Below are 16,931 nucleotides of genomic sequence, written 5' to 3' on the forward strand. Positions count from 1 at the left end.
GTTGGCACGGAACTGTCAGGGACACTTTATATCTTATTTTGTGACTCATGCTTTAGGCCTTTTCTTTTTCCTTTTCTTCTGAGTTTTTTCTCTAAAATCCATAACAGCCCGAAAGAGAAAGATGTTTTTCTAAAGCCACTTAGAAGTTAAAAGTTTACAAAAAAAAAAAAAAAAAAGTTTAAGTTTTTGGATTTTTAAATCTATATAGTATATATAAAAGCATCTTGCATCTCTTAACAGCATGTATCGCCATCACATAAAAGACAATTACAGCTGTGACCCTTAGACATTTAACCCGATGGCCTGTAAGTTTTCTAACATACAAAAACAGAAGCCTAAAATTAAAGCAAAATTAAAACTTTAAATGGTTAGATAAGCGTTTTCTAGCTTAGGTAGGTAAATTGAAAATGCCTCTGAAAACCTAGGATATTTGTTTGGGTAATTACCACAAGTCCCGGGTGGTATTTCTTATAGCTGCCGGGTAACATTTGGTTATTGTCGTGAGATGCAGAAGGGGTAGAAACAATAAAAATAAAAAAAACATTTAGTTTAAGAGACAAAAACATGAAAATAAATCTGTCTTTTTAATAAGTTTATAGTGAATTTTTATACTTAAAAAACATGAGGTGCAGAGAGAATATATCTTTATAAATAATATTTATTATTTTTTATTCCTAAAATATCTTTGTAAAATACTTTTGATTTCAAAATTATCCAACTAAAACATATAAAAATAAACATGATTATTATCATAATTTTTAAAATCCAACTCGAGGGGTTGATCTGGGCAAATCTTAGGTCACTAGCCGAGGCCCAAGTTACGGGTCAGGTTGATCTAAGTTAGCGTAAGAATAAAATTAATTATTATTATAGTTTTAAAACTCGATTCAGGGATTGGTCTGAAACAAAGCTTAGGTCACGTGTCAGGAGGGTTAACCCAAGTTGATCGAGGTTAACATTAAAATAAAAGTTGTTATTATTATATTTTTAAAACTTGATTCAAGAGTAACCTTGGAGCAAGGCTTAGGTCATAGATCAAGAAAGTTAACCCGCGTTGCCCTATATCAATATAAAGATAAAAATAATTATTATTATAGTTTTAAAACCCAACTCGATAGTCGATCAGGGCAAGACCCAAGCTACAGGTCGAAAGGGTCAACACGGGTTGACTCAAGTCAATATATAGATAAAAATGATTATCATTATAGTTTTAAAACTCGACTTCAGAGTCAACTCGAGGCGAAGTTAAAGTCACAAGTTATGAGAGTCAATCTAATTGACCTAGAATTTTTAAAGAAATAATCAAAGCAATCTTGTTTTGAACATTTTTTTCAAAAAAATTAATAGGTTTCTAATGTTTATCCCCGATTGACTTGGCTTTTTGATTGGATTGCATCGAGTCAATCCTTTCACTATTTTTTCTTAAACTCGGACTAGTTTAGGTCTCGGATCAACCAGGTTATGAGTAAACCTGTCAAGTCGGTCCTGGCTTTGTAACTATGATTATTATAATATTATTTATTTCAACATTCATTATAAACAAAAGTAAAATATATATATATATATATATATATATATCTAATTATTTTTTAATATATATAAGTTTGATAATAATATATATTAAGAATAAAATAATTTTTTATATATTTTATCATGTATTGTTCACTATAATCATATAAAATATAAAAATAATCATTTTATCTTATTCATCATAATCAAATATAATTTTATCCTCTTTTTTTTCTGTTTTATCTCCTCTATCCATCTCCTTGGCAGAGCAACTAATGTGCAAAACAATGAGGTTTTTTAGAGTTATTTTTTTCAATAAATAATATATAATATATAATAATAATAAATAAAACTCAAATAATAAAATATTTAAATCTCCATAAATAAAATATAAATATTTAACTTTTTTATATTATTTATAATGGATGGTGCATAAATACAATAGAAATTCCTGGTATGCGTGGTCATTCCTAACCGTGGCCATTGACTCGGTGACGTCAAAACTTGCCCATCTCCGGAGTTCGTAGCTTGCAATTTTTTTTTTTTTTGCTACTATAATAAGAAAATTTTAGGTTTCTGCAGAACTTTCACCAAACTTGGATTAATGGGCAGATTCAAGATTACATCTTTTTCAATACCATTTGTACTTCTTTTCATCAATTCCATTCAATCTTCTCATGGGTTATCAGTGTCATGTATGATAGATTACGATAATGGTGGTGCCCCTGCAGTTTATGAGTCTCAAGAGTGTCCACGATGGGTTCTCTCTAATGGGTCTCTTCAAAATCAGAATATCAAGAACTGCCAGTTCGCCACACTCCAAGGACGCAGGGAGTATCAAGAAGACCGTGTAGTGTGCAATCTTGATATGAAACTACCCTTGCTAAAGAACAACTCTCTTCTTGATTTTGAAGAGGATACAGTTGGTATTGTAGCAGTTTTTGATGGGCATGGTGGTAAAGAAGCGAGTGAGATGGGGTCAAAACTTTTGTTTGATTACTTTAAGGTGCACCTTGTGTTTCTGTCGTATAAGCTAATGGGAATGTACAAAGGAGAGATGCCTTTGAGTGACTATAAAGCCAATAAATTGGGGATTTTAAGAGAATCATTGTTGAAGACAATTTGTGACATTGATCTTAAGTTTACTCAGGCAAGAAAGCGATTATAATTTAGCTGCTTTCTTTCATTAAGGTTTTGGTTTGAGACTAATTGTTTACATGGTTTTTTTCTCCAGGAGGCTATTAAAAATGGCTATTTCTCAGGCTCTACTGCCAATGTGGTTCTTTTGTATGATGGGCAGATTTTAGTTGCCAATGTTGGTGATTCCAAGGCTCTTCTCATGTCAGAGGAAATCCCTTCTGGTCTGTGGGTTTTTTGCAAATTTCCAGCACCTGGGTTTACATTATTTCTTGGTGTAATTAACAAGTGACATGACTGGCTTGATGTTCAAATGTAATTACACAGGTGATTCAAGAGTAAATCTTTCAGCTACAGAACTGACATATGATCATCACCCAGATAGGGAAGATGAGAAGGCAAGAATCAAAACAGCTGGTGGTTCTGTTATTGTATGGGGTGTGCCTAGAGTGAATGGAGTGCTTGCCATGTCTCGGTCCATTGGTGATGTAGCCTTAAAGAGGTGAATTTCGAACTTGGTGAAGATTGTAAATCAAGTTTATCCATCATTTTTGCTTTTTTCTTCAAGTTTCTCTTTAAAAAACGAGTTCGGATCTCTTCTAATTCAGAATGCTCCTACTTTGGTGTTGAAGGTTTGGTGTTATAGCCGAGCCTGAGTTTACAGGTTGGAGAGTTTTAACTGCTAATGATAGCTACTTGGTGGTAGCATCTGATGGTATATTTGAGAGCTTGAAACCACAAGATGTCGCTGAGCTGATATTTGAATGGAATTTAATTCCTGAAAGGAGAGAAGAATCAAAGCTTCCACTTTCATGCATGTTTTCTGAATCGCTGGCAGAGTGTATAATAACAATTGCATATGAGAAAGGGAGTCATGATAACTTGTCTGCTATTGTAGTTCCTTTGTGATGGAGAGCTTTTATGAGTTTTTGTAACAAAGACTTGACAAAGAGAAAACACTAATCACCTGGGTTTAGGAGTAGAATTGAAGAGGTGGTTGCACAGAATTTTACGAGAGAAGGTACAGGGAGAACTATCATCAGTTCTGAAACCGTGCTCGACAAGAACCTGTGAGTAGATAGATGTGTGGTTCTAGGGAGTCTATTTTAATACTTTCGAGGGCATGTTTTCCTTCGCCATTTGAGAGCATTTTGGCATGTTAACGATGCTTGTATCAAACTTTAGAATGAAAGACCTTTGGTCCCCTTTTTTCCCCTTTACCATTTCGTATTGATCATGTACAGTTTATGAACCATGATAATTGCTCCTGTTAACTTCCCCGCAGGCATGGATCATAATCTAAAAACTCATAGGCAGTGGCGGTGGCTGCATATTCATAATAATAAATAAATAAAAATGGGTCCTGGTTGGCGGGTTCCACCACTCTATAACAAACAGCAAATCGGTGATGGGAGAAACTTGGCAATACAATACATTAACGATTTCCTAAGGAAAAGGCCGTCAAAATTCAGATATGTATTGAGGGATGTTAGATATACTTATTCCCCGTAGAGTAGCTTCTACTCACAAGAATGATTAAACATGGAATTGGTACTAATCGTTGAGATTAACCACATACAATCATCCATGAACCTTTTGGATCTAAATGCGCCTATATTAGGTTATGCTACAGTTTATGGAACATGCACAGCAGTAGAACCGATTGGATGCTGAAAGAGGTGGTTATCAATGAAGTGATTTCATCCACAGCTGGCATTAAGCAGCATCCGCTGCGAAGGTGCTTGACAAGTTAGAGATTTTTGAGCTTCGGTTCAGCATTTCAATCTACAAGCAATGAGGGCCCACCAGCCCATGCAACGCCTTCCCTTTCCAATCCTGCAAATCTCCCTTTAGGTGATGACAAGGTTACGAGGAGACCTGCACCTGAAAAGGAAAAATAATATGTATTGAAGATCGTAGAAGCCCTACATGTCGGGTTTTCAAGCCATTATATGTACCTTCCGGAGGACCCAGAACCCAAAAACTAAGCACTTAGCACTTGCAAAGTTCCTATCAGCTCATCTCTTGGGAGGAGGTTGGAAATAAGGATGCTGCAAAGCATCATCAACACTTAATCGATCCTCCTGCGATTACAAGCATTTAGTACCCCGCTTGCATTCAACTTCATATGATTTGCATCTCAAGGATTGAAGAATGGAACAGAGAAATGAATAAATAACCTTCAGTCATCTCAAGACCTAAAAATGCGTACTAAAACTGCTAAAAAGCTCTAGCAGCCTACAAAGCTTTGATACTCCTATATTTATTTGGAGTATAATCTCCGTGGCTTGGCAGCAAATTAGCACAAGATGTTAAAATTACCCATAGGCCATCTGACTGATTAAATTTGCATTTGGAATTATATTACTCCTATATGTGCCTCACAAAAACTGAGATATTTCATGTAAATCCAATAACATCAATGGAATTCTCAGAGAGCATGTATCAGTGGAGGTATCAATTGAGTAAGAGCATGATATGGGTTTTGATACTCAGAATATGGAAAGCAGTATTTCTAAAATTGAAACCAGATACTACATTTTGAATTGTGCCTTTTATAAACAGCATTTTCCGTTAATCAATTGCCTTGCAGGTGGTGGAAATACTAACCCCACCCCAAACCGCTTGGGGGGGGGGGGGGATTTCTCTTATATACTAAATTGTCATCACACCCATTGCAGTTAAAAAGTATTAAATTTGACTGCTTTGTGGACTTACTGGATCCCAGAGTAACAGTTGGCGCACCAATCGCAAAGCCCAAACATTAGGAAACCTGCACATAGTGCAAGACTCTACAAGTAAAACACTGGCACCAAAGCACATAAAAAAGGACTATATAGTAATTATGTAGTTTAATCAAGATGACAAGTGCATGGAATCAGAACTGACCCTATTTTCAGAGGATCTCTATTCTTTATTTGAATGGAGAAGAACTCTTCAGAGCATTTCCAGGAAGCAGGAGAATCTCCAACCTGAATACCAAAAGAAAACTTTTCAGTGCATGCATGACGTGTAATTTATTAACAAAATCATAGTATGCTATGAATAAAAAATCATAAAACTGTTGGTGTAAGATAAATTGGAAATGTGAAAAGAATCAATCTCATTTGCAAATTGCTGCATTCTCCTCGCTTTTTCTGGTGGGGATGGAGCTTATATGGAAGGTGGGGTGGATTACAATAAACCCTTCATAGCCAAATGCAGTGACTCTTTTCCCATGTGATGACGATGATAGCAATAAAAAACAAGTTACTTTATATTAATGGTGGACCATTTGATTTCAAATGTTATTATGCCATGGACCTAAATTATTGAATTTCTTTATCTAATCAATGCTTGACAAACTATTCATTTCACCTTCCTGATTAGTCTGATCATGACCTTTATACATTTTGTCACCAAATCATATCAGTTCGCACATGCCAAGTCTAAGGTCATCAGGCCATATTTGTGCTCATGATATTTCAGCTAAAACGTTAGCACATATCTTCATCGCAAAAATTATTTTTGGTCAGTGGCTACAAAATGCGCTGATTGTCCCATATCCATCTGTGCCGAGCTCAAAAGCAGAGCTTGAGGCCACCATCATAACATAAGGTCAGCAGTCACTAAGAAAATATTATTAAGGCCTCTATCTGGCTCACTGAGCTTCACCTTGATTTCCCAAAGCCAACAAATTTGAATTCATTATATCAGATGTTGGGAAGGTAAACAGTATAAAAAAGTTAATTTAACATTGCAGATGCTGACATCCATTTCTACTGCATATCTCACAGTAGTTAATGTAGGCATGAGAGTTCCATAAAGATGATGCCCAACAGCATGTTCATCACAGAAATCAAATTTGGAGAACATTTAGCAATAAAGGATGGAAACTGACCTGACCCGTTGAGCGATGATGCTTTGAGGAACTCCCTGGGATTAAGATACATAATTCCATGAATGACCTAAGCCTGTCACCATAAAATAACCACAGATATCGATGTCAAAAGTTTATCCACACATGTTTCCTTTCTAAAATCAAAAGTCAGTTTGGAATCCATCACACTTCGAAAGTTTTGTAACTCTAGACCTTATAATTTACTGATAGGAATTGGTAAACAATTAAACTTGTACTGCTATCTACAACACAAAAAGGCTAACTGCTTTCTAATTTTTCTTTTGCAAGAACAGCAGAAACATCAGACATGCACTAGAAAGAATAGAAAAGGGTCATCTGTTGACATTAAACATTGAGATTACCAGTAATAATCTTGTTGCACCAGCTAAACTGAACACAGCCGTAAAACCTTCCTGGTTACATTAGAGAAGGTATAGTTCTTTCCTGGTTCCAATAAAGGTTACACCAAGCACTCCAGACTAGCACTTCTATGTAAAACAAGAATAGACTTTTTTCCTGATTTTAACAAGGCTAAGTAGGACTCTAGGAGAAGAGCAAAAAGAATTTCTGTGGAGAATCAAATAAGGTTGATTATGAAATGTAAACCAGAGGGAGATAAATTAGAGCAAATTCAACCTCAGACACTACAACACAACATTTCAGACTTCCAATTCATGAATTTCTAAGGGCTTTTGTCAAAGGCAATGTTTCAAAGAGAATCATTCAAAATTCAGCTCCCCGAGGTATGACAATTGCAGGATTCAATATCATATCATAAAAGCACATAGGATAATACTCACTTGTACGCGAGTTCCTTCAAGTCTTCGTTCCAACCAGCAATATGTGGATCTAAAAGAGCTTGAGTGCGAGCACTAATCTGAAAAACATTTGGTGTTCCTAATATCAACTCTAGCATCACGACACCAACACTCCACATATCATACCTGTCAAACAAGAAGTTATTGGCAACTATAATTAATTCTACAGATAAAATGGTAGCATTCATCTATAAAAAATGCAGATGAATACTCAGAGAGAGAAGGGAAAAAAAAGAGTAATTAAGAAAATCAACCAAAAAGGCTAGCACTCAAAATCATTACGTAGAAAGGCAACATACTTTAAATTAGTGCTTGTTGGCCCATGATACCAACTAGCATTATGAAAAGATTCTGGAGGAGAATACTCAGAAGTTTGTTCAGCCCTGATTAGTAGAAAATAGAGACCCATCATCAACACTTAATTAGGTGCTGCAACATTAATATGGCATATCAGAAGGGGCTCCAAAAGTAAAAGGAGATACCTAGAAGGTCCGGTTGAACCATACAGATGCTTCAGAGTGAATTCATCCATTGCACTACCAAAATCAATAATCCGCCTAGACCAGATGGAAAAAAGAGGGATGAACAATATGCACCAAACAAAAAAGAGGCATGAATAACCCAGTTATAAATGATAACAAGAACACAAGAACTTGCATGCACTTGCGTCAATTCTCAGTTCATATTTTGGTTACCAACAAATGACAGGAAGCTTACAAAACTTAGTAACTTCATAGTAAAAGCTTTGCAAATTAAATGAAATTGCTGTAATCTATACTATTTTACATTTTAATGGTATAGTTCTTATCTCCACTTGGACCTCCTTTCAAGCATCTCCCAGTGTGCTGATCTTCTAAGCATACCACCATGTTCTCTACCAATGAGAAACATGAAGCATCTTGAGCAACAAATTCTCAACATTTGGTATCATAAAAGCACAGTCTGACAAAAGAAGCATAATGACTGAAGAAAGGTGGTGTCATCCCCAATAAAGAAGAAGTGAAAAAGTAGATGGAGGAATGTGCACAATACACATGATACTGATAAGGAGTTGAATTATAAACCAATATGCACCTCAGATGGCAAAATTTGATGACACCCCTTGGCAATAGTCCTTTATCAAATGCACAGAAAGTGAGACAAAAAATTCCATCCCATTATATTTGCTTTTTCCTTAACTTCTTGGTTTTACCTTTCATACTTGTTGGAAATTTCAATTTAAAAGACCTTCTGACATGTTCCGCGCTCTTTGGGGGGATATTATGGGGGGAACCATTAAAAAGATTTTTTTTTCTTTTGATGATGGACAGATTTTGGGGCATTCAAAAAAAAAGAAATAAACTTTAAGTGAGGGGAATAGAAACTAAATGTTAGGTCATTTCCCTTGAATGCTTAACAATTTCACATGCACCATAGTTTTGAGGCATTATTGACAAATCTGTAATTTTTAAACATATTTTATTTCCGAACTCATATTGCATGATAATCAGCTCTGACAGATGACTAGTGCTCTCACCAGGTTTGATATCTCTGTGGGTGATGTTGCGGTCATGACAGGACTTGAGTGCTATCAACTGAGCAAACAAAATACAATGTACATCAAACATCACTCCGAGTGTAACAACTAGGAACGACAGTAAAGTTAACAAAATAGTAACACAAATTAAAAAGGTGTTAAATTCATGAATAGAAAGTAAAAAAGTTTCTAAAAGCTTCTTCAAAAGGAACAGAGGTAAGACAAAACATATTACTAGAAAAAGATCTGAAACATGTTAGTTTAAATTACTTCAGTATGAGCAGTATTCACTGATTCATGAAAAAGTCAAGGATATGGTCAGTATTTACTGATGGATAAACCTTAGCAGCACCATAAAACCTAAAAACACTTATTGAACGCATTTAAAAGAAAAATTAACAGCAGAAACTCATTCTTATTGAACTCATTTAGCTGTCCTGATAACAAAAAATTCATTGGACAATTCACCAGGGAAAAGGCTTGGTAATTCTAATAAAAAATTCACATGTTTTAGACTTAAAAGAGTTGTGTCATCTCTTGTGTAAACACTAAAGTTAAACAAACAAGCAACACAGCATGCGACTCCTAAGCCAACCATTGCAATATTGCATGTGAACATTAAAGAAACCAAAGGTTGAGTTAACAGAAAATCAGAACTCATAAGATTCAATGTCAAATTTGTAAAGCAGACATACCAATTGCCATATAAGGTTGCGCATTTCCTCTTTCCCTGCTTTTGTTGTCTTCAACCAACGCCACCATTTTGATGGCTGCAATACCTCAATCCGTTTTACTTCTTCAACTTTTTCTCTGTCAGAGACATTTTCTACCTCTTCCACAGTATAAATAAGCTTTGACAAAGACACGCCTTCATGATGAAATACAAGCCAGATCTCATTGGATCGAGATTCAAAAGATTCTACATATCTTGCTATATGACTCAAACCTTCTTCAAAGGTATCTCTCACAGTTCTAAATTTGTTCGGGAACATATTTTCAAAACTCCATCCGCTTCCTAATCCATACACCGATTCATTAGTTTCTAGCAGGTCATAATCTGATCGCATTTCTTCAAATAAAGAGGTTTTGACCCCATCTGACTGTAAGTCTCCAAGACACCTGGATGCATTTAAGAATACATCACCAAAATATTTTTCCCGCAGACCACTTAAGTAAACAGCAGCTCCTCTCTCCACCTGTTTACAGTAATCATCTCTTTTAAAGAACTTCAACCTCAAAAACACCAGCATGAACATTAACAGATAATGATCAATAAATACATTAAGTCCTTTCAAACCACTTCGAAGCTGCTTAAAATAAAAGAGGGGATCAAATGGTTTTTCTCTGGCCTTTGTTTGCGTATTGAAAGACCTAATGGAACACCAGCATAAAAATTAACAGAAAATGATTTAAGTCATAGTTTGATAGATCAACTTTCCACAACTATTGCAAGACGAGAGATTGCAAAAATTTCTAAGTGAGCCTGATCCTCCAAGACAAGGTTAGCAAAAAAAACTCTAAAGAGTCAGGAAGTCACAACAGCCAACAAGGTCCAGAAATTGCTCCATCAGGGGGCAGACTGTTCAATAATTGAACACATACTGTAGTTTCAACAAATATTTAGGATATCTTAAGGTTCAGTGCTTGATTTTTATATAAAGAGCACATGCTACAAAATAAGAAAGATGCTTGCAAATTAATTTAACATGTAAAACAGAGGAGAGTGGTAAAAACATAGATATCTACTACATTTAGCGCAGAAGCCTTGTTCAAGCAAAAGAGCAACAAAATGGGATCAAAGAGCAACCCAATTACCATGATTCGTTTCAAAACAAACAAGTCACCATCAGGAGAACCAGAACTACAATCATTAGCACTGCCACAACTGGAATTTCTTTTAGTTGAATTTAAACTAGCATCAAACGAGGAATGTCCATTCCTTTTACTCCAACTTGAAGCATTATGATCTTGATGACAATTCCAATAAAAAGCCAGCCATACTTCACCATACGATCCACGACCAAACCTTTTCTTTAGCACATACCTAACAACCAAGAGCTACAATTGCCTTAGCGGTTTGTTTCAAAAGAAAACAGGCCATAGAATATTGTTTAAATGTGAGATAGTGATAAGAAGTCATTATAAGCAACAACTACAAGCTTAATGAAGAGGTTTCTCAAATTCTCTTGATATCTTTCACATGACATCATATCAGACATGGTCTGATTTGATCCCATCTGAGTTGAGTGCTAAAAGAATAACAGTGACTAGCAATTTGGCACACCAGCATTTTACAATGATGTAATCTTGGTTATAACAGGAGCTAACCAATTTCCCGTCTCCCCAAATTGGGTGCCTAGCCAGGCATATGCTCCAGAAAATTGCTTTCATTGCATCCAATTAGGAATCATTTTCAACAGTCTAATTGAATGCTAATGAACCAATAAGAGCTCAGCTGACCATATATGGAATTGCTCTTCAACTCTATCTCGTGTTGCATACAGGCAAAAACTTTAATATTGATGGGTTCCCAGGCTAAAAGTCATTAAAAAATAAAGATAGAAAGATGCATACCTTAAGTCAGGCATTGCATGCTCAGTTGATCCATAATTTGAACCAACATCATGAAAAGGAATAGATTCAAGCAAGCCAAGGAAACTAGCAAAGCCTTCAGGATGAATGCATTGGTCTGTAACTCCATCAATAGTCATTCCAAAATGCAAGCACATATTCTGGTCATTATATAAATTCAGAGGTCCACCTGAAATAAAAAGTGAAAAGGTTGCAAATGTCTGTGCTCAAAGACACAAATATATGTCCACACAGACAAACATATAGTTGATAAAACTATAATGCTTGAAAAGAAGAGATGTTTTAAAGGAGTTTCTTAAGAAAATTAAGAAGCCATAAATCCCCTTAAAGTGAAACAGGACCATCATGCAACCAAGGATTATCACAGCCCATTCAAAGGATGAAAAAAAAAAAAAAGCAAAGCAAGACAGGGATACTTAGGTTCAACTTCACATACCATAGCGGTGATTGAAGGCCTCGGGTAGAGCCTGAGGTAGGTCATACATATAATCTATCCCGTCATTTTTTTGAGCCCCTAACATCTCCAGATTATCATTAAGGTTCTCAGACAAGTAATAACAGCCAAAATTCCTCTGCTTTCCCTTGATCTGCAAGAGAAAAGAAGGGGGGAGGAAAAAATAATATCAAACGCCCAATAGTGAGATCATAACCATGAATTCACCTTCCAGTTTGTTAACTGTGGTTCAGGTTGTGAAGAATAATGTCTAAAAAATTAAAGTAAGATAAACAACAGATCTGTCTTATATCTTTTTCTTTCATTGGTCACCACATGAAGGTCTTCTTGTCTTATAAACATACAGGTAACCATAAAAATGTAAAACAAACACACAAAGTCCATATATAACATGGTCATTGATAAGGCCCTTAAAATGATTCAAACACCTTAACACCACTCTATCCCCAACAGAACTCAATCCCTTACAAGAAAATAAATGAGATTGAGATGTCTAATATAGATATGTAAGGAATAAAGGCCATTGACCAGAAAAGATTAAGGTAAGGAAATTAGTCTTACCAGTAACTTTTAAAACAAACACACAAAGTCCATATATAACATGGTTATTCATACGTCCCTTAAAATGATTCAAACACCTTAACACCACTCTATCCCTAACAAAACTCAATCCCTTACAAGAAAATAAATGAGATAGAGATGTCTAATTTAGATATGTAAGGAATAAAGGCCATGGACCAGCAAAGATTAAGGTATGGAAATTAGTCTTACCAGTAACTTTTCAAACTTGGTGGTAACTGAATGTCCACGGTCCAATTTCACAAGATCAGAAGACCCTTCGTTAGCTGTCAAAAGTTGTGATAGATATGATGCTTGTTAGCATAAAAATCTGTCAAATCTTGAGCATATATGACAGGCTGTAACAATTCAGCACCACAAAAAAAATGAGGAAAGAAGAAGAAAACACTTGAAAACATGCATAGAATCGCTTCATCATCTACAATGCAAAATCCAACAGTGCCACTGGTCACAAGTCACAACTTATAAACCATGAATACATCCAGCAAAGACCTCATATGTATATGTCAACAGCAAAAAATTGAGTTTGGACAAACCTGGTGAAATACACATCAGCTTGCAAACACTCTGTGGACGAGCTGACTCATTTAATGTTGTTATAAAGACACATGGGCCCATGAGCATTGTGATTGCAACATAAAATCAGGTAAAAATATCATGATATTTAAAGCAACTCAGGTTGGTTCTTACCCAGATATAATAATTAAGGAAAGTGAGTCCGGATTAATTTATATCCAGAAACTCCTCAGTGTACCCTCAAATAACTTTTTTCAATAACGATGAGGAAAACAATTCTGGAAAGGAATAAATTACGAAGTCACAAATATGTGACCGTTATACTTCAACGTACAGCAATTCCAATGTTCATGTTAGGCCCAACATACCATCTGGGAACAGTCTACGCACAGAAATAATTACCTGATTGTTCATCCATGAAGTTTCTGTGTCCTATTGTTGAGCAATGTATATCCCCCTCTCCATCACAACTTTCCCTTGATATTTTTTGTGAAATCCCAATGGATCCTAATGGAACCACAACAGCTGCCGCATTGTCCATGCTGCCCTTTTCAACAGCAGTATTTACTAAGCATTCAGCTAATGAGTATGAGCATGAAGAAGAGAGTCCAGGCCTCTCAGTACCATGACTATGTACTTCCCACAGTAGATCACAAGTATCCTGCAAGCCCAACTTTTCAAACATACCATCAGATGCAACCACCAGATAGCTATCATTTGTGGTTAGAGGCTGCCAATCTGTCACTTCTGGTGCAGATATAACTCCATAGCTGTTGATAATTTAAAAAAAAAAAAAAAAACGTGTTATTTTACTATGAACAGAAGGAAAATCTCATAACATAAATGGATGATTAAAGGGAGAGAGATCCAAAAATTGCATATCAATCATGTAGTAAAGGATGTAATGAATACATATTCTCATGTGGTTATGAACCTCACCCTTTTAAATGCAAATCACCAATAGCTCGGGAAACAGCCAATTGACCATTTACTCGAGGCACCCCACCCCACTCAAGTACATATCCACCAGCATTTTCCACTCGAAACCTTTCATCATCTCTATCTGGATGATGATCTCTAGTTAATTGCTGGACAATCAAATGTGTAGGTCCATTGGATGATGTTGATTTGATGTTGCCATAATACCTGGCAGGTGAAACTGCCCCATCACGTCTCCGCTCCCTGTATATCCTTAATAAAGTGGCTGCAAATTCAGATACAGTGTATTAAATAAACTTCAGTGTTTTTTTTTAGCAAGAACTGCAATCATTATACCCCTATCCCAACATGCATGAATATTACCACTAAGAGCACGTAGAGCTATTGCCTAATAATATAACTATGCAATTCTAAGAGCATGTATATAAGAACATTTAACTTTTTATTTTAGGTTGACGAGGTTTCAGACCTTTTGCCTCTGCAGGAGACTGAAACTTTTCAGAGCACAGAAGAGCCTTTGAATCTCCAATGTTGGCAGCTAAAATTTGACCATCTGCCATCAATGCAACAGTGGCCGTAGAACCAGAATCAAGATTATTTTTGGATGCTTCCTTCATTACAATTGCATGAAGATAAATAAGAAGAAGAAAAAAGATTAGGGAAAATATGCATGCAAGGACTGTAGTACAAACAAGCAAGAATGCATCAAATTCAATTATACAACTTGCCTTAGAAAATGTTGCATCAATATCATGAATTGCCCTCAATAATGCTTCCTTCAAGATATCCAAATGAAAAGAATCATCAAAATTTGTTGGCAGAGAAAATTTAAACCTGGAAAAGTTCATTTAGAAACAAATATTAACGATAAATAAGAATTAAATAGAAACATAGCATAATAACTGTGATAGAGTTCAAGAGAAATGAGTGCGCTAGAGTGAGAGTGAGCAGGCAGTAGGAGCATATGTGCAACGCCGCACGTGCATGTATGAAATATTTTTAGTAAAAAGTCAATTTGACAGCAAGATCAATAATTCTTCTAATTTAGCACTTGGAAACAAACTCTTAAATCACCTTTCAAAGTTCAATTTCCGCTGACCAGATTCCTCTCCCCAATTTAGCACTTGAAAAACTACGTCTTTTTCTCCCTCATTCGGCAACCTTCCATTCGATTTCTTGAAAACAAAAGAATATGTTGCATCTAAAAGAAAATAAGTGTGCAAAGCAAAATACTCCAATAAAAGCTTTGAAGCCATCTCGCTAGCCTCTGCACCATTATGGCCATCAAAAACTGCCACAATTCCAACCACAACCTCCTTAACCCCTACCTTACCTGCTCCAACATCAAAATCTAAGAGTCACAAAAACCTTCCAACTAAATTAATAAGTTCACAAACGCTAACCCTAAGTCACAGCCTACAAATTAACAGATCTAGAAATACAACAGAAAGAGAAGCGTGGTTATACCAGGAAATGGAATGCGAAGGTCGAGAGCACAGAGAGTGCGATCCTCCTGAGACTTTCTTCGGCCTTGAAGCATGGCTGATTGGCAAAGGCTACTGGGGGCTGTGGCGGTGGACCGTGGTCGAGAATCATAATTCGGAAGGTTCCAGCGAGGGCATTTTGGGGATTGAAACACTGCCGCTGCACCGCCTTCTTTGTACACCGTTAAACAAGTCGACGATTCTCCGACGCAGCGTGATGTTGTGTATATGGTAAAAATGATAAACCCTAAAACTGATAGCTTCCAATTGAACACCGGATTCATTGTGCGGTGGCATCGAGTTTTAGGTTTTTGAGATGAAAAGGAGAGTAGAGAAAGGAGAAGAGGAAAAGGACTGATTCGCATGCTAACTAATAATCGTTAATAGCTTTAAGATTTTGCCGCCAAGGCTGCTCGTATAACACGGTTTGATTGGTTTTTTTTCAAGTATTTTTTTTAATATATTAAAATAAAATTTTAAAAAATTATTTATAACATTAAAAATCATATGAAAATATAAAAAAAAATTCAAATTTCAAATTTTGTTTGAAATATATGTAATAACGTTGGAATATATTTCAGTTTATAGGTTCAGAAATTTATAGGAAACAAAACTCAGAGCGCCAGAGAAATATTAGATTTTAAAGTTAAAACTGTTTTTCTAAGAGTACAAACGTATTAGTTTTTAAAAAAAAAAAAAATCATTTTGATAACTCCTTTTCGCTGTAATTTCCATATAAATAATATATTTTTTATTATTTTATTATTATTAATATAGATATTTTAATTAATTTATATATACTTTAACTAATTTTATAAATTTTGAAATTTATAATAGTTATAATATTTATAAAACTTGAATTAATAATTTTTAAAAAGTAAATTTAAAATCAACTACAATCCTTATGATTAATTAATTGATTTGTGTGGTATCTAGACTTTACTTTAAATCGAGCACGTGGCCCGGCCGTTTTGAAAGAAACTTTCTTTGTGCAGAGATTAAGCCTTCTAATTAGAATTGGCAACTAAAATTTGAATGTAAAAAAGAGCGAAAAAATTGATCCTGCTGAAAGTTTATTTAAGCTATAAAGGATGGAAGAAAAAACCTACCTGCCCGACCAGGTTACAATAAATTGCTATAGTGTTTTTTTTTCTTGTTTTATAGCATTAAACTGAAAAAAAAAAACACTGAATTACACTAATGTTTCCCTTAATATAAATTGTGTTTTATAAGGGTGGGGACTGGGGACTGTGGTAGATCACAATGCTGTGAGAGACGTCTTAATTTGTACCTATGGTGTGCGAGGCTCAATGGAGATTTATTTGTTTTTATGTTTTTAAAATATTTATTTTTTAAAAAAAAATTATATATATTATTTTAATATATTTATAGATAAAAAAATACTTTAAAAAACAATTACAATAAAAATTTAAATATTCCCTTAAAATAACATTGTGGGCTTGGTTTTCAGTGAGTATCCAAAATCATTATAGACATGTATTAAAAG

General features: G+C 35.2%; 2 protein-coding genes across 9 annotated transcripts; one reads left to right on the forward strand and one right to left on the reverse strand.

The window, feature by feature from the left end:
* Window positions 1-1,973: 1,973 nt before the first annotated feature.
* On the forward strand, window positions 1,974-3,862 carry LOC118061653 (probable protein phosphatase 2C 51). The gene is made up of 4 exons (XM_035075164.2): window positions 1,974-2,659; window positions 2,744-2,870; window positions 2,974-3,148; window positions 3,279-3,862. The coding sequence occupies exons 1-4, from the start codon at window positions 2,114-2,116 to the stop codon at window positions 3,553-3,555; spliced, it is 1,125 nt and encodes a 374-aa protein (XP_034931055.1). The 5' UTR covers window positions 1,974-2,113; the 3' UTR covers window positions 3,556-3,862.
* Window positions 3,863-4,055: 193 nt separating this feature from the next.
* On the reverse strand, window positions 4,056-15,869 carry LOC118061652 (uncharacterized). Of its 8 annotated transcripts, none has more exons than XM_073409309.1 (21): window positions 15,408-15,867; window positions 15,015-15,115; window positions 14,669-14,774; window positions 14,410-14,551; window positions 13,941-14,205; window positions 13,404-13,771; window positions 12,678-12,751; window positions 11,889-12,039; window positions 11,435-11,621; window positions 10,676-10,904; window positions 9,556-10,056; window positions 8,861-8,918; window positions 8,131-8,218; window positions 7,827-7,901; window positions 7,644-7,727; window positions 7,327-7,470; window positions 6,527-6,599; window positions 5,536-5,618; window positions 5,365-5,419; window positions 4,605-4,730; window positions 4,056-4,530 (listed from the first exon to the last, which is right to left on the reverse strand). In XM_073409309.1, the coding sequence occupies exons 1-20, from the start codon at window positions 15,534-15,536 to the stop codon at window positions 4,665-4,667; spliced, it is 2,979 nt and encodes a 992-aa protein (XP_073265410.1). In that variant the 5' UTR covers window positions 15,537-15,867; the 3' UTR covers window positions 4,056-4,530; window positions 4,605-4,664. The 8 variants fall into 8 exon arrangements, with proteins under 8 accessions (XP_073265410.1, XP_034931052.1, XP_073265414.1 ...); XM_035075161.2 differs by having other exon boundaries at window positions 15,015-15,273; window positions 15,408-15,865; XM_073409313.1 differs by lacking the exon at window positions 15,015-15,115 and having other exon boundaries at window positions 13,941-14,064; window positions 14,148-14,205; window positions 14,410-14,493; window positions 15,408-15,546.
* Window positions 15,870-16,931: the final 1,062 nt, after the last annotated feature.

This window comes from Populus alba, chromosome 5, assembly GCF_005239225.2.
Source record: "Populus alba chromosome 5, ASM523922v2, whole genome shotgun sequence".
In the NCBI taxonomy this organism is placed as follows: domain Eukaryota; kingdom Viridiplantae; phylum Streptophyta; class Magnoliopsida; order Malpighiales; family Salicaceae; genus Populus; species Populus alba.